This window comes from Manis javanica, chromosome 5, assembly GCF_040802235.1.
Source record: "Manis javanica isolate MJ-LG chromosome 5, MJ_LKY, whole genome shotgun sequence".
Lineage (NCBI taxonomy): Eukaryota > Metazoa > Chordata > Mammalia > Pholidota > Manidae > Manis > Manis javanica.
The window spans coordinates 111486750-111510059 of record NC_133160.1 but is presented as its reverse complement, the minus strand read 5'-3'; the positions used below and the strand labels follow the sequence as shown (position 1 = coordinate 111510059).

Below are 23310 nucleotides of genomic sequence, written 5' to 3'. Positions count from 1 at the left end.
CTCCTGTTCATTACTGTTACTATACTCTGGATTAAATGCTTCAGATTTCACTCACCCGAGATTTCTAATTCTGCCCAGTGAGATTTTTTCCCATTGGCTACCTCCTCTGCTGACATGATGGTATAAATTCTGCGAGGATCTGGAGGATCATATTTTTCCTTTGGCATCCCTATTAGTCTGTTAAAAAAAAAAGATTGACAATTATTACAGTCTTATAGAAAAAAAGAAAAAAATGAGAAAAATTGGACAGTAAGTTTTCTTTTTCTCTTTCCTTGCCAGGATACTAAGTCATTTTATACTACAAATTCTCACTAGAACAAAACACATCTGCAGTATGCTAAGCTCTTGCACAGACTCAGTTAACAGATACCTAAGGGAAAATGCAAACAATTAGTGGCACTGGACTTTACAATGAATACTGTGGTTGCTTCCTGAAGAGCCATTCCACTCCGTCCCTTTCATTTACCTGCCTTGTTGTCCAAGACAGACTGATTCTACACCAGTTTGCTGAATGGACTCTGACTAGGTTAAGAGAATTGGGGTAATTTTACATTTCTTTCCTCAGTGATATTCACATAGCCCATATCTAAGACAATCAGCACATGACATTCCCCATCAGAGAGATTAGTTCAGTGGTATCTAATAATCATGAGGCTTATGACTTACTCTGCTTATGGAAAGAGCAAGCTTCTCTCTCCTGCTGATCATAAATGGAGAATTATAGCCCATATTGTTATTGGCAGTCATTCAACAACCACAAGGGCAGCCAGCCATAGAAGTCAAGAGTCAAGAAAATAGAGAAACAGAGCCAAAGTCCTCACCAAACCAAACCTGCAGCACTCCTAAACACTAGGCTCTTCAGATACACAAACCAAAGCATTTCACACAACTCGTTTTTTGTTTTCTGTTACTTGCAATCAAAAGCATCCTAATTAGGATTATCATATTATCTTGGTTTGCATGGGCTAGTCCTGGTTTGTGTCTGTTTTTCTTAGGTAATTATTAATATCACTCCTTTTTATTTTCAGAAGATGATGAGTTATAAGGCCACCCTAACTGAAACGAGTATCATAGTCTTTTCCTCATGTAACTGCCAAAATAACCACTGAACAATAATCAGCGATGATAAGCGACACATAAAACTTGTGTGCAATGTGTAAAGATGAAAAACTAAATGGTTACTGAAAGTAACCATTCAAGGGATCCAATACAAGAATTACTGCTTGGTAAATGGCAGAGAATAAAGTCCAGTTCAGATCTAACAAGAAAGCAAATGACAAAGTCCTGAACCTAACTGAACTCCTACATGCTGTCAGTAAACTGCCTTGTAGTATTTATAGTTGGTTCTTTGCTCACATTTACACACACATACGCACTCATGTGCCAAAACCAACCTTCTAAATCTGGGGGTGTTTCAACTAAAGTATAGAACTGTATCTCAATGGAAGAGTTACCTTCAGATGGTCTGAAATTTGTTATATATAGAGAATAAAGAAAAATTAGAGGTATCCTATCATCTATCAAGCAATCAAAGCTAGTTTTTAAGAGTACAATCAGTATTTCCCATACCATATTTTTCCTGATATTTCTGAAGAGACTAAAAGAAAGTTTTTCAAATTTGTTCATCTGCTAACAGTGATTGGCTTCTATGTTTCCAGATTAAGCCCTTTTACTTTAGTCTTACCACACAACTTGGGTGATACTAAACGACATTTTATTTCCCACAAATGTCCAAGATCTTAATACAGCACAAAGAATATGATCATTTTCCATGGAGAAAAAACTTGATTTCTACCACATTCAGCCTATGTAAAACAATTTTTAGATAGCAAGTGTTTCAGAATTTCTACCATAAGAGACATGTGTCTCTGTGGGTACTTCTGCACACTAATGTAAGATTCTACAAAAACACAAGATTAAGCAAAGCCAAATCAAACACATCAGCTCCAAAGACATGCCACAAATCCATTACCTACAATGAGGATGGGTAAAGAAGACTACAAAATTTGCAAAAACCTATGTTTCATTAATTTTTTTATCATTTTTATAAACTTAGAACACAGGATTAGAGGGCAACTTAATTTTGACTGTTTTAATAATGGCTCCCACTACTAGATGGTATGTTCCTTAAGGGAACTGAGTTATATCTGTGTTGAGGTATATCCTTTTTGTATCTCTATACAGTTCCTACTACATAGTAGGCACTTAACATGTATTTGTGGAATGACCATATGCTTCATAACCCTAAAAATCTACCACCTTTCTCCCACTTTTTCCATCTCACAGTTAAGTCACTCTTTTCTAAAAATTAATCTCCATAAATTCTAATTACTCCACCCCTGTTCAATTTCCCTAAATATTTTTTTAATGGATTAATAATTGCCATCTCTTCTGGTACATAATTCTAACCTTGAAACAGATACTATATATAGAGCTATATATTTTAAAAATTTTTTTCACAAGTGTCCGTCCTTTTAAGTCCATTAAAACTTACAAAATTTGATCCTACAAAACAAATCCATGAAATGTTAACAATGCCTGTAATATATGAAAACCAAAGTAATACTAATACTGTCACATTAGGGGGTCTCTTAGATTTGCTTAGGAAGCCAATAAAAATACAAGTTATTTCTTCAAAATGAATCGATTTGGTTAGTCTGATGGAAGCTAAAACATTTTTCATTAGTATTAACTAAGTAATTTAGTAGAGCCTGTAGCTTTGGTGATCACTACTGTCCCAAACACCAAGTTTTCAAATGTGTTACTAAAAATTTAGAGAACTCAAATTTAGGAAACAGGTATTACTTTTTTCTATTTTTATTGAAAAATAGTTGATATAACAGTATATTGTTTTCAAATGTACAACATAATGATTCAACAATTGCATACATTACTAAAGGTCCACTATGATAAGGAAATAGGTTACTGAATCCTTCTATTCAGCTTTAACTTCCCTCTCAGTTTCTCACCATTAACTTTCCACTTTGAAGACATACCACAAAAACCTACTTCGAAATAACTCAAAATATAAAATAATAATTCAAATGAAACTTAAATCTCTAAAAGTAACACTTAAAATGTGGCTAATAGTCTCATGTATAAATCCTTCCAAGGACACTTTGTATCCAAGAAGTAGAAATGTTTTGTAAAGCCTAGCAGATAGTTCCTTTCCCCAGCTTTTTTTTTTTCAAATTGATGAAAAGAGGCAGGTTTTTAAATTGGTTTTTCTAAAAGTTTCTAATTTCTACAATGTCCTACATCAGTTCCCAAAGGATCCTCCCATTTCATCAACCTAATTCATACTGGGGATCCTGATCAGGAAATAAAGTAAAAAGCTCCTTAGCAACACAACCTTTTTAACTCTTTTCAGTCTTTAATCCAATTTCATTATTATGAAAAATACTCCACAAAGCTCCAAAATACTAACCGAATAAGCTTTTTTGAACCTGCCACTTACTCTCCCTTCCTTGTACCTCAGCATATTATTTATGCAGCTCTACCAGATTCTGGTGCAAAATTTCTGAGAGTAACTGTCAGTCCTAGACAAAAAACCTGATTATCTCCTACTTCTTATTTCCTACTGAACTATCCTGAAAGTAAACAAGTTTTAATCTCCATCACTGAAGACTGATTAATTACTACCACACAGTGAAGATTTTCATTAGTTTATTTCTCAGTCTACTGTTCCACTAAGCAAAAACTTCAAGTAAACTTGTAAAATAATGACTTCATGGAAAATGTATTCCAATTTTTTAAAAACTACAAGCAATATTATATGTAACACTAGAACTACTTCACCCTAGAAAAATTTAAATTGGAGTTTCCAGAACTGTAAATAAAATACAAGATATCTACATAACATGCTGTTTCAATGAATACCATATTATGAAATATATATAAAATACACCAAATATATTATTGCTAAGGAATGCCAAATCTCGGGTTTTAAATCTGGGGTTAATAAAATAATGCAACATAATTCCCCCTTGTTCTCTCTCCCCATCCCTCCAAAAAACCCTACTCTGAGCCAAATCAGAGTGAACTGTTAAAGGCTATTAACTTTTGTTAATTTTTGTTATCTGGAAAAACAGGCTCTACAGTGCATAAAAAGATATAAATCCTTATGGTGTTAAACCACAGCTTCCCTCTCATCACCCTTGTCTAAATTTAAGGTCATTTTATCTCAATCTATAGTTCAGCACAATTAGTATTATTTCACTTAGAATTCAGACTAAGAAAGTTTGCTACAACCACCAAGGAGTGCTTCATAATGAATCAGACTTCCAATTCAGTGAATCCAATCCTAAAATATAAATCATAATACATGCACTTATTTCCACAGAAGTAAATATTAAGTGATCATCTCAGTAGTTTGCAAAGCAATCTTGGCAGAGAGGCAGATGCTGGCACAGTTCCCAAAGGTGGAGGAAGACAAAAGCCTACATTAGATACTACATCTTGCATTTTAGAACAAGATGTCAATGACTGATTACATTTTACACATACCAGATGAATCTTATATTGGCATTTATTCCCAAAGGTTATGGAACACATTATTTGTTATTTATTAACTACCCACCTTGACTAATATCCATCCTTCCCAACTAGTCTTAAACATTCAGACTATTTTCCTTCCTGAGAAAATAAGTCTAAGATTACCCTCTTTAATAAAGCAAAATAACCCTTGAACTGAAGCATTTCTGAAGTTTCTATTTCCTCATCAATATCTATTTTTAACTATACACAAGAATCATTACAATTTTCATATAAAATTATTTATACCTTCCCTGAATGGGTTCACCAATTGATACTTAAGAAACAACACCTAGCCAATCACACTGCATGTAGCAGGATCATATTAATAAAAATAAATATTGATGGCAATCACAAAAAATTAGGAGACACCCCTAGGTGTATTAAGGATTTCATTAGCATTCCCACCCCATTTCTACAATAAGAGTCTGTGGATGGCATTTTTCTTCAGTGACATATTCAACCAAAGTCCACAGATGATAATAATGCAAACATTTAAAAAGAACTCTATTCGAAGTTTTCATGCTCTCCTCCCGTCACCACTCTAAACAAAACAAAACCAAATTCATGTTTTGTGATGGTAAAGTCACACGAAATAAACTAACTTCAGACTTCTGGAAGTCATATTTCTGACATTTAACATTTATTCAACAAATATTTATTTCAGTCCTGCTACTATCATGTATTATACCAAGCAGTATAACTTAAATAGTGAACAAAGTGAACAATATCCTTGCCCTTGTGTAGCTCACACATTTTCACAAATGGCACTACTTGAAAAACAAAGCAAAAATAAACATGTGGCACTACATCAAACTAAAAAGCTTCTGCTCAATAAAGGAAACCATTAACAAATGAAAAGGCAACCTACAAAATGGGAGCAAATATTTGCAAATCAAATACCTGATAAGGAGTTAATACTCAAAATATATAAAGAATTCATACAGCTCAAAAGAAAAAAAATCCAATTATTATAAAGTGGCCAGAGGATCTGAGTGTCCATCTCTCCAAAGACGACACTCAGATGACCAACTGACACATGAAAAGCGGTTCAGTTCAGCATCGCTAGTGATCAGGGAAATCCAAATCAAAACCACAATGAGACATCAGCTTGCCCCTGTTGGAATAGCTATCATCAAACAGACAAGAAATAACATGTATTGGTGAGGATATGGAGAAAAGGGAATCCTTGTGCACTGTCAATGGGAATTTAACTGGTACAGGCAGTTAAGAAAATAGTATGGAGGTTCCTCAAAAATTTAAAATAGAACTATCATTCAACTTCTAGTTATTTATCTGAAGGAAACAAAATCACAATCTGAAAAAGATATCTATACCTTCATGTTTACTGCAGCACTATTTACAAATAGCCAAGGCATGGAAACAGCTTATATTATCAACAGATAAGTGGACAAAGAAAATGTGGTTTAAAAATACAAATATAGAGGGCAGAACCAAGATGGCGGCATGAGTAGAGCAGCGGAAATCTCCTCCCAAAACCATATGTATTTCTGAAAATTCAACAAACACAACTATCCCTAAAAGAGAGACCAAAAAATACAGGACAACAGTGAGGCTACATCTACACCTGCGAGAAACCAGAGCCTCACGAAGGGTGAAAGATACAAGCCGTGGCCCGGCAGGACCCAAGTGCCCCTCACCGCAGCTCCAGGTGGGAGGAGAGGAGTTGGAGCGGGGAGGGAGAGGGAGCCCAGGGCTACTAAACACCCAGCACCAGCGATCTGCACTGGGAGGGCAGACACCCAGTGCGTGGGGTGCTGGATACTAAGGAAACGGGACAGTAAAACCTGTGAGTGGGTTCCCACAGCCGGTGACCCTGGGACAAAGAAAAGCGAGTGCTTTTTGAAAGACTTAAAGGGACAGGGACCCCACAGCTGGACAGAAACGTTCCGGACACTTAGCCCAGCAGCTGGGAATCCCGGGGAACTCTGGGCGCCCTAAACCCCTGGGTGACAGCACAGCTCGGAGGCCCCTCATGGAGATAATCAGCCTCCCACCCGTTTCCCCTGCAATGCCACTCCGCTATAGTGAAGCAGCAGCGTGAGGCAGCAGGGCAGAGCTTCTTTCACAGCAGCCGGGCAAGGATTAGAAACCCTGTCTGCGCGCACCTACCCAGCACAAGGCGCTAGGGGTCAATGTCCTCCCAGGAGAAGAAGGCCACAACTAGCAAGAAGGGAAGTTCTCCCAGCCAACACACACACCAGCTTCCCACAACTACCTCTATCACCATTAAAAGGCAGAAGAATTTGATACAGACCAGAATAACCCAGACATCCTCCCCTGAGTAAGAATCTGGGGAGATAGACCTAACCAATCTCCCTGAAAAAGAATTCAAAACAAAGGTCATAACCATGTTGATGGAGCTGCAGAGAAATATGCAAGAGCTAAGGGATGACGTGCGGACGGATATTACAGAAATAAAACAATCTCTGAAAGGACTTAAAAGCAGAATGGATAGGACGCAATAGGCCATTGATGGATTAGAAAACAGAAAACAGGAACACATAGAAGCTGACGCAGAGAGAGATAAAAGGATCTCCAGGAATGAAAGAATATTAAGAGAACTGTGTGACCAATACAAAAGGAACAATATCTGCATTATAGGGGTACCAGAAGAAGAAGAGAGAGAAAAAGGGATAGAAAGTGTCTTTGAAGAAATAATTGCTAAGAACTTCCCCAAACTGGGGGAGGAAATAGTTGCTCAGACAACAGAAATACACAGAACTCCCAACAGAAGGGACCCAAAGAGGACAACACCAAGACACATAATAATTAAAATGGAAAAGATCAAGGACAAGGACAGAATTTTAAAGGCAGCTAGAGAGAGGAAAAAAGGTCACCTACAAAGGAAAACCCATCAGGCTATCATCAGACTTCTGAACAGAAATCCTACAGGCCATAAGAGAATGGCATGATATATTTAATGTAATGAAACAGAAGGGCCTTGAACCAAGAATACTGTATCCAGCACGACTATCATTTAAATATGAAGGACAGATTAAACAATTCCCAGACAAGCAAAAGTTGAGGGAATTTGCCTCCCACAAACCACCTCTAAAGGGTATTTTAGAGGGACTGCTCTAGATGGGAGCACTCCAAAGGCTAAACAGATGTCACCAGAGAAAATAAAATCACACCAAATAAAGCAGACCAAACAAATACTAACTAAAGGCAAAAAAAATAAAATCAACTACCCACAAAAGCAGTTAAAGGAAGCACAAAAGAGTACAGAATAAAACAACCTACATATAAAGAATGGAGGAGGAGGAATAAGAAGGGAGAGAAATAAAGAATCACCAGTGTCTATAATAGCTCAATACGTGAGTTAAGTTAGGCAACAAGATACTAAAGAAGCTAACCTTGAACCTTTGGTAACCATGAATCTAAAGCCTGCAATGGCAATAAGTACATATCTTTCAATAATCACCCTAAATATAAGCTGACTGAATGCACCAATCAAAAGATGCAGAATAATGGAATGGATAAAAAAGCAAGACCCATCTATATGCTGCTTACAAGAAACTCACCACAAACCCAAAGACATGCACAGACTAAAAATCAAGGGATGGAAAAAGATATTTCGTGCAAACAACAGGGAGAAAAAGAGCAGGTGTTGCAGTACTAGTATCAGACAAAATAGACTTCAAAACAAAGACAGTAACAAGAGATAAAGAAGGACATTACATAATGATACAGGGCTCAGTCCAACAATAGGATATAACCATTATAAATACATATGCACCCAACACAGGAGTACCAGCATATGTGAAACAAATACTAACAGAACTAAAGGGGAAAATAAAATGCAATGCATTCGTTTTAGGAGACTTCAACACGCCACTCACCCCAAAGGATAGATCCACTGGACAGAAAATAAGTAAGGACATGGAGGCACTGAACAACACACTAGAACAGATGGACCAAATAGACATCTATGGAATTCCACATCCAAAAGCAACAGGATACACATTCTTCTCAAGTGCACATGGAACATTCTCCACAATAGACCACATACTAGGCCACAAAAAGAGCCTCAGTAAATTCCAAAAGATTGAAATACTACCAACCAACTTTTCAGATCACAAAGGTATAAAACTAGAAATAAATTGTACAAAGAAAGCAAAAAGGCTCACAAACACATAGAGGCTTAACAACATGCCCCTAAAAAATCAATGGATCAACGAACAAATTAAAATGGAGATCCAGCAATAGATGGAAAAAAATAACAACAACAACACAAAGCCCCAACTTCTGTGGGATGCAGCAAAAGCAGTCTTAAAAGGAAAGTATATAGCGATTAAGGCATAGGAAGAACAATCCCAAATGAATAGTCTAACAACACAATTACCAAAATTGGAAAAAGAAGAACAAATGAGGCCTGAAGTCACCAGAAGGAGGGACATAATAAAGTTCAGAGAAGAAATCAGGATAATTGAGAAGAATAAAACAATAGAAAAAAATCAATGAAACCAAGAGCTGGTTCTTTGAGAAAATAAACAAAATATACAAACCCCTAACCAGACTTATTAAGAGAAAAAGAGAATCAACACACATCAACAGAATCAGAAACGAGAAAGGAAACATCATGACGGAACCCACGGACATACAAAGAATTATTAGAGAATACTATGAAAACCTATATGCTAACAAACCTAGAAGAAATGGACAACTTCCTAGAAAAATACAACCTTCCAAGACTGACCAAGGAAGAAACACAAAATCTAAACAGAACAACTACCAGCAACGAAATTGAAGCAGTAATCAAAGAACTACCCAAGAGCAAAACTCCCGGGCCACATGATTTATCACTGAATTTTATCAGACATACAGAGAAGACATAATACCTAATCTCCTTAAAGTTTTCCAAAAAATAGAAGACGAGGGAACACTTCCAAACTCATTCTATGAAGCCAGCATCACACTAATACAAAAACCAGGCAAAGACTCCACCAAAAAAGAAAATTACAGACCAATATCCCTGATGAATGTAGATGCAAAAATACTCAACAAAATATGCAAACCAAATGCAAAAATACATCAAAAGGATCATACACCATGACCAAGTGGGATTCATCTCAGGGATGCAAGGGTGGTACAACATTTGAAAATCCATCAACATCATCCACCACATAAACAAAAAGAAGAACAAAAACCACATGATCATCTCCATAGATGCTGAAAAAGCATTCGACAAAATTCAACATCCATTCATGATAAAAACTCTCAGAAAAATGGGTATACAGGGCAAGTACCTCAACATAATGAAGGCCATATATGATAAGCCCACAGCCAACATCATACTGAACAGCGAGATGCTGAAAGCTTTTCCTCTGCGATCGGGAACAAGGGGGATGCCCACTCTCCCCACTGTTATTCAACATAGTACTGGAGGTCCTAGCCATGGCAATTAGACAAAACAAAGAAATACAACCAATCCAAATTGGTAAAGAAGTTGTTAAACTGTCACTGTTTGCAGATGACATAATACTGTACATAAAAAACCCTTAAGACTCCACTCCAAAACTCCTAGAACCAATATTGGAATTCAGCAAAGTTGAAGGATACAAAATTAACACACAGAAATCTGTGGCTTTCCTATACACTAACAATGAAATAATAGAAAGAGAAATCAGGAAAACAATTCCATTCACAATTGCATCAAAAAGAATAAAATACCTAGGAATAAACCTAATCAAGGAAGTGAAAGACCTATACCCTGAAAACTATAAGACACTCTTAAGAGAGATTAAAGAGGACAATAGCAAATGGAAACTTATCCCATGCTCTTGGCTAGGAAGAATTACTATTGTCAAAATGGCCATCCTGCACAAAACAATATACAGCTTTGATGCAATCCCTATCAAATTACCAACAACATTCTTCAATGAACTGGAACAAATAGTTCAAAAATTCATATGGAAACACCAAAGACTCCGAATAGACAAAGCAATCCTGAGAAGGAAGAATAAAGTGGGGCGATCTCGCTCCCCAACTTCAAGCTCTACTATAAAGCCACAGTAATTAAGACAATTTGGTACTGGCACAAGAACAGAGCCACAGACCAATGGAACAGAATAGAGACTCCAGAAATTAACCCGAACATATATGGTCAATTAATATTCGATAAAGGAGCCATGGACATACAATGGGGAAATGATAGTCTCTTTAACAGACGGTGCTGGCAAAACTGGACAGCTACATGTAAGAGAATGAAACTGGATCACTGTCTAACCCCAAACACAAAAGTAAATTCGAAATGGATCAAAGACCTGAATGTAAGTCATGAAACCATAAACTCCTAGAAAAAAACATAGGCAAAAATCTCTTGGACATAAACATGAGCGACTTCTTCATGAACATATCTCCCTGGGCAAGGGAAACAAAAGCAAAAATGAACAAGTGGGACTATATCAAGCTGAAAAAGAATCTCCCTGACCAAAGAACATCATCAATAGAACAAAAAGGTACCCTACAGTATGGGAGAATATATTCATTAATTACTGATCCAATCCAATAAAGGGTTGACATCCAAAATACATAAAGAGCTCACGCACCTCAACAAACAAAAAGCAAATAATCCAATTAAAAAATGGGCAGAGGAGCTAAACAGACAGTTATCCAAAGAAGAAATTCAGATGGCCAACAGACACATGAAAATATGCTCCACATCGCTAGTCATCAGAGAAATGCAAATTAAAACCACAATGAGATATCACCTCAACCAGTAAGGATTGCCACCATCCAAAAGACAGACAACAACAAATGTTGGCGAGGATGTGAAGAAAGGGGAACCCTCTTACACTACTGGTGGGGATGTAAATTAGTTCTACCATTGTGGAAAGCAGTATGGAGGTTCCTCAAAAAGCTCAAAATACACATACCATTTGACGCAGGAATTCCACTCCTGGGAATTTACCCTAATAATGCAGCAGTCCAGTTTGAAAACGACTGATGCACCCCTATGTTTATCACAGCACTATTTACAATAGCCAAGGAATGGAAGCAACCTAAATGTCCATCAGTAGATGAATGGATAAAGATGTGGTACATATACACAATGGAATATTATTCAGCCATAAGAAGGAAACAAATCCTACCATTTCCAACAACATGGATGGAGCTAGAGGGTATTATGCTCAGTGAAATAAGCCAGGCAAAGAAAGACAAGTACCAAATGATTTCACTCATATGTGGAGTATTAGAATAAAGAAAAACTGTAGGAACAAAACAGCAGCAGAATCACAGAACTCAAGAATGGACTAAGAGTTACCAAAGGGAAAGGGACTAGGGAGGATGGGTGGGAAGGGAGAGATAAGGGCAGGGAAAAAGAAAGGGAGTATTACTATTAGCATGTATAATTAGCATGTGGGGGGGGGGCATGGGGAGGGCTGTTCAACACAGTGAAGACAAGTAGTGATTCTACAGCATCTTACTATGCTGGACAGTGACTGTAATGGGGTGTAGGGGGGGGAATTGGTGAAGGGTGGAGCCTAGTAAACAAAATGTTCTTCATGTAACTATAGATTAATGATTAACAAAAAAAAAAAAAGACTCCAGAGAGAGAAGATGTTTCCAAAAAGTGAATTCATAGATGGATTTGCAGAAGCACTTCCATACTTGTAAATGGAATTTCAGTTACTATGGCTGCTTAACAAATCACTCCAATTTAGTGGCATAAAACAACTACTTATTATACTCTCTGAATCTGGGGTTTATGCATAAGGAACAGCAGGGACAGGTTCTCTTTGCTCCCTGATGGCCTCAGTTGCATGAATCAAAGGCTCAGCCCTTAAAATCATTTGAAGGTTCTTGTACATGTCGGGTGGTTGATGCTGGCTGAGGGCCTGCATCTCCATGTGACCTCTGCTAGGCTAGTTCAGACTTCCTCACAGCCTGGGAGCTGGGTGCCGAAGGTGAGCCTTCTGAGAGTGAGAGCCTGGTGTTATCTGGACTGCCACAATCATATCAGGGAAATTAAATGAGATTACCTGTCCAGCCCAATGCCTCTCCTGGCTATTAAAGTCAGACAGAAAAAAAATCCAAGGTTTCTGGCAAAATGGAACCCAATTGAAATGTGGCTGAGGACCAGTACAGTTCATGGGAAATCTCCAGCATGGCGATCTCCTAGGGGAGGCTTTGAGGAAGAGAAACACAAGGGATGTGAGCTGTCAGACTGCAAGCATTTTAGGAGCAGCCTAGTGGACAATGTGCTGAAGTGGAGGCTAAGAAGACAGAATATGAACAAATCAAAAGAGTGACACAATTTGAAGCAAATTCAGACTGAGCGGGAGAAGGGCGATGGTCCTTAATGGGGTGCAGGCTCCAGGTGGGATTTTTCTGTTAATGGTCTGCAGCTAAGGAAAGGAAAGGGCCTAATGCCTGCGTCTCCACCAGCCCAGGAAGAGCATCTAGAGATGAGCATTGTTTGTAGAATGCTGAAAAGAAGCTGATGACTGGCTTGAAGCTCCCAGTATCATTATTTCTGATTCACTGTGTAGTTCTGCCATTTACATGTGTGATACTATGTGAGAGGCAGCTGGCTCCTGTAAAGCAGCTCCTCCTTGAAGACACACTAATATGCCCCTCGCAGGCTATGGCAGATGATAAACATGATGCCCAGGGCTTTCCCTTTCTAAAGGACTCTTTTCCATACCTACCTGGACCCTGTGGGTCTATATTTTGGCATTTACCAGGTGAAAGATCTATTATTCCAGAATATCTTCCTGAATTCCAGCTGGAAGGATTTCTTCCTCTTCTCTGCTGTCCTGCCACATTATCCCGCCCTCTACAGAGGTGCAGAGGGCTGTACCTTCTTTCTCTCCTCTTCCACCTGACGTGTGGGAGGCAAGAACTATGTCTGATTAATCTTTGGTTCTGAAATTTGCCACAGTGTTTGACACCAACAAATGCTGAATTTGTAGGTTTGACACCTACAACAAATGTTGAATACATGAAATAATGAAAAGGAAAAATTAAGATGGAGACCACCTTAAATACAATGAGTGCTCATGGTAGAAAGAGCTATTATTTCGAGTGTTTGCTACATGTTAGGCTTTAAGCTAACTACTTTATGCCTGATTCCAAAGCCAGACAATTGATACCAGCTGTGGAGAAAGGGAAGGTTCCTGCGGCCAGGACTCTCACTTGGCCCTAGTCAGCTAGCTCACTACATACATGTGGGTAATACGTTGTTACTGACTGTACATAAAGAGCTCCGCCCAGTGCTCTGGGCTGCTGCAAGGCTGCAGGAGAACAGAGGCTGGAGTGGTGGCAGTGCCAAGGACAGAGACTGAGACAACTGTGGGTGTGCAAAGGCCTAGAGGAAGAGACGGGCTTTTTATATGCAGACTCACTCTGAGTGGATGGGATTCTAGTGACTGACCTGCCACCATAGGAATAAAGTTGGGTATAAACCCTTTCATCCCCCCCCCCCAAAAAAAAACAAATATATATATATATATATATACACACATACACACACAAATGGAATCTTATTCAGCCATAAAAAAGAAGGAAACCCTGTTATTTGCAACAATATGGATACACCTTGAAGGCATTACACTAAGTGAAACAAGTCAGACAGAAAAAGACAAACATTGTATAATCTCACTTACATGTGGAATCTAAAAAACCTCATAGATACCAAGAACAGATATAGTGATTGCCAGAGGTGGTAAAAAGGGTGAAGAGGGTCAAAAGGTACAAACTTCCAGTTACAAGAAAAGTAAGTCCTGGGTATGTAACGTACAGGTGACTACAGTTAATATTGTACTGTATATTTGAAAGTTTCTAAGAAAGTAAATCTTAAAAGTTTCCATCACAGGAAAAAAAAATTTTTTAATTGCATAGTGCTGGATGTTAACTAGACTTCATTGTGGTGATCACTTCGCACTGTATACATACATCAAATCGTTATATTATACACCTAAAACTAATACAAAGTTATGTATCAATTATATCTCAATTTTTTAAAAAGGCTATATGCTATATGAATCCACTTATATGATCTTCCAGAATAATAACAAATATGGGGATAGAGAACTAATAATAATTATCATGAGCTAGGGGTGGAGAGAAGGGTAGACTACAAAGGGGATGAGGAAATTTTTTGTGATAATGTGAATTAGATATACTCGTTAACCTGTAATTACTCATAATACTATCATAAAGAAATTGACATTTCTTCTAGTCACATTTCCAAATGGCCCCTACTGAGGCAGCTGTCATATTCTTAAATTATAAATGCCTTAAAAGCCCTGTAGTTAGATGAAAAATGAAAATATTCTTGTTACTTATCATAAAAGCAGACTATAGCACAGCATTTGAACTGTCATATTTAACCAAGTTTTTTGGTATGCACAAAAATAATCACCAGTGTAGTGAACAGACTGTTAGCATTAAGACCCAATTCTAAACTACATACTCATACTCTTCTTTGAAATTCAGAGAATTCACTCAAAGCAGACTATCTAAATTCAGGACTCTTTAGGGTCAGCAATTAGCCTATCTTCTAGTGTTAAAATTAACCCTTTCTCTTGGATTTTTAAGATAAACATATAATGTAGAAACTTAGATTTAGGTTATTTCATCCAAAAAAAATGATTTTATGTCCCAGAAGAAATGCAACACAATCCCAAGTTTATGTGCCCACAAGTTAATTTAACTAATTCCCATTCAGTGATACTTGGCTATAATTTTAGAAATGTTTTATTTATTAGCCTATCTTATCAAATTTCTATTCACAAATTTCAGAATTAGCATGTATTTAATGAAAAACACTGTTATGTATACATAAGTGGCTACATTAAAATAAAATTTCTAAACACCTATTTAATGAAAAACATTTTTATGCATGGATACATCAAATATAGCAAAAAAAAAAAAAAAAGAGCTACAGCAATTCAACTCCACAAAATAGAAGTAGACAAATGAATTGCCTGAGGGGAAAACATTTTTCTAAAATTCAGTTTCTCTATGATTCTCTTTAAAGAGGGGAAATTAAAGAGTGCAAGAAATACACTAAGTAACAAACCCCTGCGTTCTCAGGAAACAATTCTGAAGTGACTGAATAAAAAATGTCTCTCTAATGATGATTAGGAAGTGATGCTAGTCATTCCAAAATGGTGACAAAAAAACTTAATACAAACTAAATTGCCATAAACCCTATATAATCAGTAAAATTAACAGCGTAAATTTCCTTTAATAACCACCTTAAAATTCTATGATTTACTTAAAACACATGAGATTCAAATGAATCTCAAATGAATCTTTAAAAAGCTGCATAAAATACATTTAATACTATAGAAAGTAGTTTACCAAGAATCTGTCATTGAGTCCTAATAACCAATATTTGTGCCAATCTACATAAATAATCCCAAAGAAAAACATTACCATCAGTACAAAATGGATATACTTTTTTGTAGCCTAACCTGGAAGTTAGTAGTCTATTTAGCAAAAAGCACCTAAAAATCAGAAACAGAACATTCTCCAATTGTGGAAGAGTGCTAATTCAATTTTTAAAAATTGTTGAACATTTAAGTGTGTGGGAAAGTACTCTTAACTGAAAACAAAAGCTGATTATACATAGCATAATCCCATCTTTATAACAAAACATATGAGACATGTACCAATGTGTATGAAAAAGGTATGAAAAAATGATCGGATTGCTGGTAATTGTACTTGTTTAGCTCTATTCTCTAACTTTCAACTTATTGTTCTTGTAGTATGAAGAAAGGGCTTTACTACTAATAAACTTTATTTTTTAGGGCAGTTTTAGGTTCACAGCAAAACTGAAAGTATAGAGTTCCCATATACTCACTGTCCTGATACAATACAGACATAGTATAACCTCCCCCATTAACAACATGCAGCACCAGAGTGGTACAATTATTACAATCAATGAACTTACACTGACACACCATCACCCAAACATCCTAGTTTACCAGAGGGTTCCCTCTTTTTTTATTTACATTCTACGGGTTTTGACATGTGCATAATGAAAATTATCTACCACTGTAGCATTATACAGAGTAGTTTCACTGCCCTAAAAATTTTTCTGTGCTCTGCCTTTTCATCTCCCCTTCCCTCTAGCCCCTGGAAACCACTCATCTTTTTATTGTCTTCATTGTTTTGCCCTTTCCAGAACATCACATAATCGGGATCATACAGTAAATAGCCTTTCAGACTGGGTTCTTTCACTTAGTAATAATGCATTTAGGGTCCGTCTCTGTCTTTTCATGGCTTGATAGCTCATTTCTTTTTAGCACTGAATAATATTCCATTGGCTGGATGTGCCAGTTTATCCATTTGGCTACTGAAGGGCATATTGGTTGCTTCCAAGTTTTGGCACTTATGAATAAAGCTTCTATAAACATCCATGTGCAAGCTTTTATGTGAACTTAAGTTTTCAGTTCATTGGGGTAATGAGTATGATTACTGTTTAGATCATATGGTATATGTTTAGTTCTGTAAGAAACTGCCAAATAGTCTTTCTTCAAAGTGGCTGTAGAATTCTGTATTCCCACCAGCAATGAAAGAGTTCCTCTTGCTCCATCCACATCCTCAGTAGCATTTGATATTGTCAAAGTTTTGGATTTTAAGCCATTCTAATAGGTAGGTAGTATTTTGTTGTTATTTTACTAAGGACTTTTTAAATTAAAAAGGCATTTGACAAATATTTGAGATACAGGTCAAATTTTCAAATTTTAAAAAGTAATCTTTGTCATAATTCTGATAACCTAGCATGTTATTAGTACTTAGAAAGCTATATATTACCTATAGACATTTGCAAAATATCACAACAAATAAATCTTGCAGTATAAAAAAATATAAAAGTTAATAAAAAGAGAAATAAAATTCTGCCAAATAAAGAAAATTTAGAGTCACAAAATTAATGAGTTATATAAGGAGACCACTGTCTGATTAAACAGCCATATTTTCTGTGATCAAAGGCAGTATATGTAAGTATTTCTGTAAAATTTTAGTTATTATAAGCCTAAAACCATAGAAGTATATTTGAACTTATAATTTCCCTAAGGTTTGTTCATCTGTTATGCCCATAATATTTCTCTGAAGTTTCCTTCCATATTCTGATTTCAATGACCTGATTTTGCTTGGGCATTACTTAAGGTATGAATGTAGGATATTTTTCTTAATCACTCATAGATACATAACAAATTTGTAAAAAAATCATTTGGTATTATGAAAAATATTCTGGAAAGGCAAACTATGTCTAAAGAAAACACCACATGTCTTTAATTTACAGATGCAAACCATATTCTTCCCAGAAAACATACATGTGCATACATACATACATCTGAAGTATAAGGATGATACTCAAAAGCCTATCTTCAAAACCTACTACCAATAATACTTCACACTATAGTTATCCTTCAGGTGTTCAACAATTTTAATTCAAATAAAATATCCTGGGTTACTGTTTTTTTTTTGAAGAACCTAAAGTTCTTATAAATTACTTCCAAGCAATAATTTCCTTTCTGGGCATAGAAAATATTTGTTTTCTCAACCACCTCCGAGCATAACATACGAAGTGAAATCATCAGTAAGATATGTATTTCCCTGTCTCTTCTTTTTGAGACAAAAGTGCAATGACATACAACAAAATTTTAGGCCTGGGTGTTGTTATCCATTGAGAAGGTCCCTAGATGCCTTAATCTATGGCTTCTATATGGACAAGGAAGGATTTTTTTTTTTAGCCATCAGGATGAGCAGTAACCAGAAAAAAAGAGATGCCCTATTGGTCAATCCTAGTAGCAGCAACTAAATTAAATAGCTATACAAAAGAATCTGAGAAAGATCTACTGAGTAAAACTAATGACAATCTGAAAAATAAGTACTGATTAATAAAATTGTCATGGCTCTCTCCAAGAAATACTAAAATAACTAATCACAGTCTGAAGTCCCCTCTAAAAAAGCAGTTCTCAACAAGGTATGATTTTGCTCCTCAGGGCACATACTACCATGTCTGGAGACATTTTTGGTCACCACAATCTGGGGAAATGGTGCTAATGGCATCTAGCAAATAGCGGTCATGAATGACAATGTTCCAGAGACACCCTCACAGCAAGATAGACCTGGCTCAAAATATCAACTAAGATTGAAAATCCCTTCACAAAAACCACCTAAGTATGAGTCCAGAGTAGAATGTATGTTAAAGAAGTGTTTAGAAAATCAAGTACTATTGCAAAAAAAAATCATTTATGATAGAGATAAAGGGAAAAGTCAAAGGTTTTGAGTTCTAGTTATTTGTAAGTTCTTAACTAAAGATATCCTGGCCAATTAAAATTGTCACTAGGTGCTAAGAGAAGGGAAGGCTAACCATCTAAGTAATTTCCAAGTAGAGACAAATAACCATTATAACTACCGATCAATGAACATTAACCATATGAAAACATTATCTACAGTGTTTTACACATATATTTTAAATCACTTAAAATCACAACAATTTTAAGTTGTGTTTTAATTATCTCTGTTTTAGAGAGGTAGAAGGAACTTGCCCCTGGTTACCCTGATAGTGATGGCAGAGCTGGAATTTAAACCAGGTTGTCTGGTTCTGCAGTCCCAGTCTTATCTAATACAACACACTGCCTCATATGCTGGACCTGGAAGTCTGAGGACAGATCAAGAGAACAGAGAGAAACTTCACAGAAACTTTGGCCCTTCCCCAGAATACTAAGCAGAGCATTCAATTGCTGGGTGTTGGGCAGGGGAGCTGAGAAAAACACAGTCAGTATTAACTGGTTATAGGGACTGTTCAACATCAGAAGACAGAGATGCTTTCCGGGGTGGAGGGCGGGAAATGGTGGGGGTGAGGGGATGATTTGTTATATATTTCACTAAAATATGTGTAATACATATTTTTAACGGATAATATTAAAACACATAATAGTCATTACTGTAAATTCCATAAATTCCATACAGCCGATTGACTCAGAATGTTTTTACGCCATTTTTTAGTTGATTTGTTGCCAAACTCTTGTTTCTATAGCCAGGTTATGGTTGCAACTGACAAATGAGTTCAGCTCCAACATGAATGATGGTTGATTTCATTTACATTAAAAAGATAAAAATGAAGCAACACTACCAAAGAACAAAACCACCGGGCCAGATGGATTTACCTCGGAATTTTATCCAACATACAGAGTAGACATAATACCCATTCTCCTTAAAGTTTTCAAAAAAATAGAAGAGGAGGAAATACTCCCAAACTCATTCTATGAAGCCAACATCACCCTAATCCTAAACCAGGCAAAGATCCCACCAAAAAAGAAAACTACAGACCAATATTCCTGATGAATGTAGATGCAAAAATACTCAACAAAATATTAGCAAACTGAATTCAGAAATACTTCAGAAGAATCGTACACCATGACCAAGTGGGATTCATCCCAGGGATGCAAGGATGGTACAACATTCGAAAATCCATCAACATCATCCACCACATCAACAAAAAAAAAAGACAAACACCACATGATCATCTCCATAGATGCTGAAAAAGCATTCAATAAAATTCAACATCCATTCATGATAAAAACTCAACAAAATGGGGATAGAGGGCAAGTACCTCAACATAATAAAGGCCATATATGATAAACCCACGACCAACATCATACTGAAAAGCGAGAAGCTGAAAGCTTTTCCTCTGCGATCAGGAACAAGACAGGGATGCCCACTAACCCCACTGTTATTCAACATAGTACTGGAGGTCCTAGCCATGGCAATTAGACAAAACAAAGAAATACAAGGAATCCAGATTGGTAAAGAAGAAGTTAAACTGTCACTATTTGCAGATGACATGATATTGTACACAAAAAATCCTAAAGACTCCACTCCGAAACTACTATAGCTAATATCAGAATACAGCAAAGTTGCAGGATACAAAATTAACACACAGAAATCTGTGGCTTTCCTATACACTAACAATAAACTAATAGAAAGAGAAATCAGGAAGACAATTCCATTCACAATAGCATCAAAAAGAATAAAATACCTAGGAATAAACCTAACCAACGAAGTGAAAGACCTATACCCTGAAAACTATAAGACACTCTTAAGAAAAATTAAAGAGGTCACTAACAAATGGAAACTCATCCCATGCTCTTGGCTAGGAAGAACTAATATCATCAAAATGGCCATCCTGCCCAAAGCAATATGCAGATTCAATGCAATCCCTATCAAATTACCAACAGCTTTCTTTAATGAACTGGAACAAATAGTTCAAAAATTCATATGGAAACACCAAAGACCCCGAACAGCTAAAGCAATCCTGAGAAGGAAGAATAAAGTAGGGGGGATCTCACTCCCCAAATTCAAGCTCTACTACAAAGTCACAGTAATCAAGACAATCTGGTACTGGCACAAGAACAGAGCCACAGACCAATGGAACAGAATAGAGACTCCAGAAATTAACCCAAACATATATGCTCAATTAATATTCGATAAAGGAGCCATGGACATACAATGGGGAAATGACAGTCTCTTCAACAAATGGTGCTGTCAAAACTGGACAGCTACATGTAAGAGAATGAAACTGGGTCATTGTCTAACCCCATACACAAAAGTAAATTTGAAATGGATCAAAGACTTGAATGTAAGTCATGAAACCATAAAACTCTTAGAAAAAAACATAGGCAAAAATCTCTTAGACATAAACATGAGTGACCTCTTCTTGAAGATATCTCCCCGGGCAAGGGAAACAAAAGCAAAAATGAACAAGTAGGACTATATTAAGCTGAAAAGCTTCTGTACAGCAAAGGACACCATCAATAGAACAAAAAGGTATCCTACAGTATGGGAGAATATATTCATAAATGACAGATCCAATAAAGGGTTGACATCCAAAATATATAAAGAGCTCACACACCTCAACAAACAAAAAGCAAATAATCCAATTAAAAAATGGGCAGAGGAGCTGAATAGACAGTTCTCTAAAGAAGAAATTCAGGTGGCCAACAGGCACATGAAAAGATGCTCCACATCGCTTGTCATCAGAGAAATGCAAATTAAAACCACAATGAGGTATCACCTCACACCAGTAAGGATGACTACCATCCAAAAGACAAACAACAACAAATGTTGGTGAGGCTGTGGAGAAAGGGGAACCCTCCTACACTGCTGGTGGGAATGTAAATTAGTTCAACCATTGTGGAAAGCAGTATGGAGGTTCCTCAAAATGCTCAAAATAGAAATATCATTTGACCCAGGAATTCCACTTATAGGAATTTACCCTAAGAATGCACCACTTCTAGGAATTTACCATAAGAAAAAGACAGATGCACCCCTATGTCTATTGCTGCACTATTTACAATAGCCAAGAGATGGAAGCAACCTAAATGTCCATCAGTAGATGAGTGGATAAAGAAGATGTGGTACATATACACAATGGACTATTACTCAGCCATAAGAAAAAAACAAATCCTACCATTCGCAACAACATGGATGGAGCTAGAGGGTATTATGCCCAGTGAAATAAGCCAGGCGGAGAAAGACAAGTAATAAATGATTTCACTCATATGTGGAGTATAAGAACAAAAGAAAACTGAAGGAACAAAACAGCAGCAGAAGCACAGAACCCAAGAATGGACTAATAGTTACCAAAGGGAAAGGGACTGGGGAGGATGGGTGGGAAGGGAGGACAGGTGGGAAGGGTGGGATAAGGGCAGGAAGAAAAGAAAGGGGGCATTATGATTAGTATGTATAGTGTTGGGGGGGCAAGGGGAGGGCTGTGCAACAAAGAGAAGACAAGTAGTGATTTTACAGCATCTTACTATGTTGAAGGACAGTGACTGTGAACTTGGTGACAAGTAGTGATTTTACAGCATCTTACTATTTTGATGGACAGTGACTGTGAACGGGGATGTGGGGGGGACTTGGTGAAGGGGGGAGCTTAGTAAACATAATGTCCTTCATTTAACTGTAGATTAATGATACCAAAATGAAAATAAAAAAAATAAAATAAATGAAGCAAGAAAGACAAGTCAGAACTTCATCTGTTTGTCAATGACATGAGCAACTTCTTTGCTGATAATGGTTGTCTAATATTGTAAGAGTGCTTCCTTAATTTTTTGTGCTATTCACAACAGACTTCAAGTATACTAAAGTTTAATGTGGATTAATATTTCTTCCATCACTTCCTAAGAGTAGACAATCAACAAACTAAGCTCTCCTTGTACTACTTAACTGTTTCTGTGGTACAAATACTGCCATATGCATTTGTAGTACAAAATCTCCCACATGAGTGGCAGATTGCAAGCTAGCAACAACATGCCCAGTAACACAGCATTATATTTCAGATGCAAATAACCTCAAGAATACAGATAATAGTAAAATGCAGTAAAATCAGGAAGTGATGAGTTAAGTATTACCTTTGTTTCCAATATAATTTAATTTTGTTATATAATTTAATTTTTAATCATTGTATATTTGAGATGTGCAAGATCTGTACACTGAAAACTATAACACGTTGCTGAAAAAAATGAATAAATAATGGAGCCATACACTGTGTTCATAGCAAAGATTAACACTTTTAAATGTTCATTCTCCCCAAACTGATCTATAGGTTTAATGCAATCCCAATGAAATCCCAGCAGGTAGTTTATATAGAAACTGACAAATTTGTATGGAAATACAAAGGACCTAGAACACCAAAACTACTTTGAAAAGGAAAAACAACAATAGAAGACTTACACTACCTGACTTCAAGAGTTATTATAAAGCTACAGTAATCATGGCAATGAG

At 36.7% G+C, this 23310-nt stretch overlaps 1 protein-coding gene across 5 annotated transcripts in view; it reads right to left on the bottom strand.

The window, feature by feature from the left end:
* The window catches only part of CNOT6L (CCR4-NOT transcription complex subunit 6 like), a 127738-nt gene that overhangs the window by 82138 nt on the left and 22290 nt on the right, over positions 1 to 23310 (bottom strand). For 4 of the 5 annotated variants that reach the window (XM_073237424.1, XM_073237422.1, XM_017665766.3 and 1 more), the window contains exon 2: positions 56 to 177. In XM_073237424.1, the coding sequence (XP_073093525.1) occupies positions 56 to 167 (112 nt within the window). In that variant the 5' untranslated portion in view covers positions 168 to 177. Of the gene's footprint in view, positions 1 to 55; positions 180 to 23310 lie in introns of those variants that run through there. The other variant, XM_017665767.3, reaches the window with a different exon arrangement.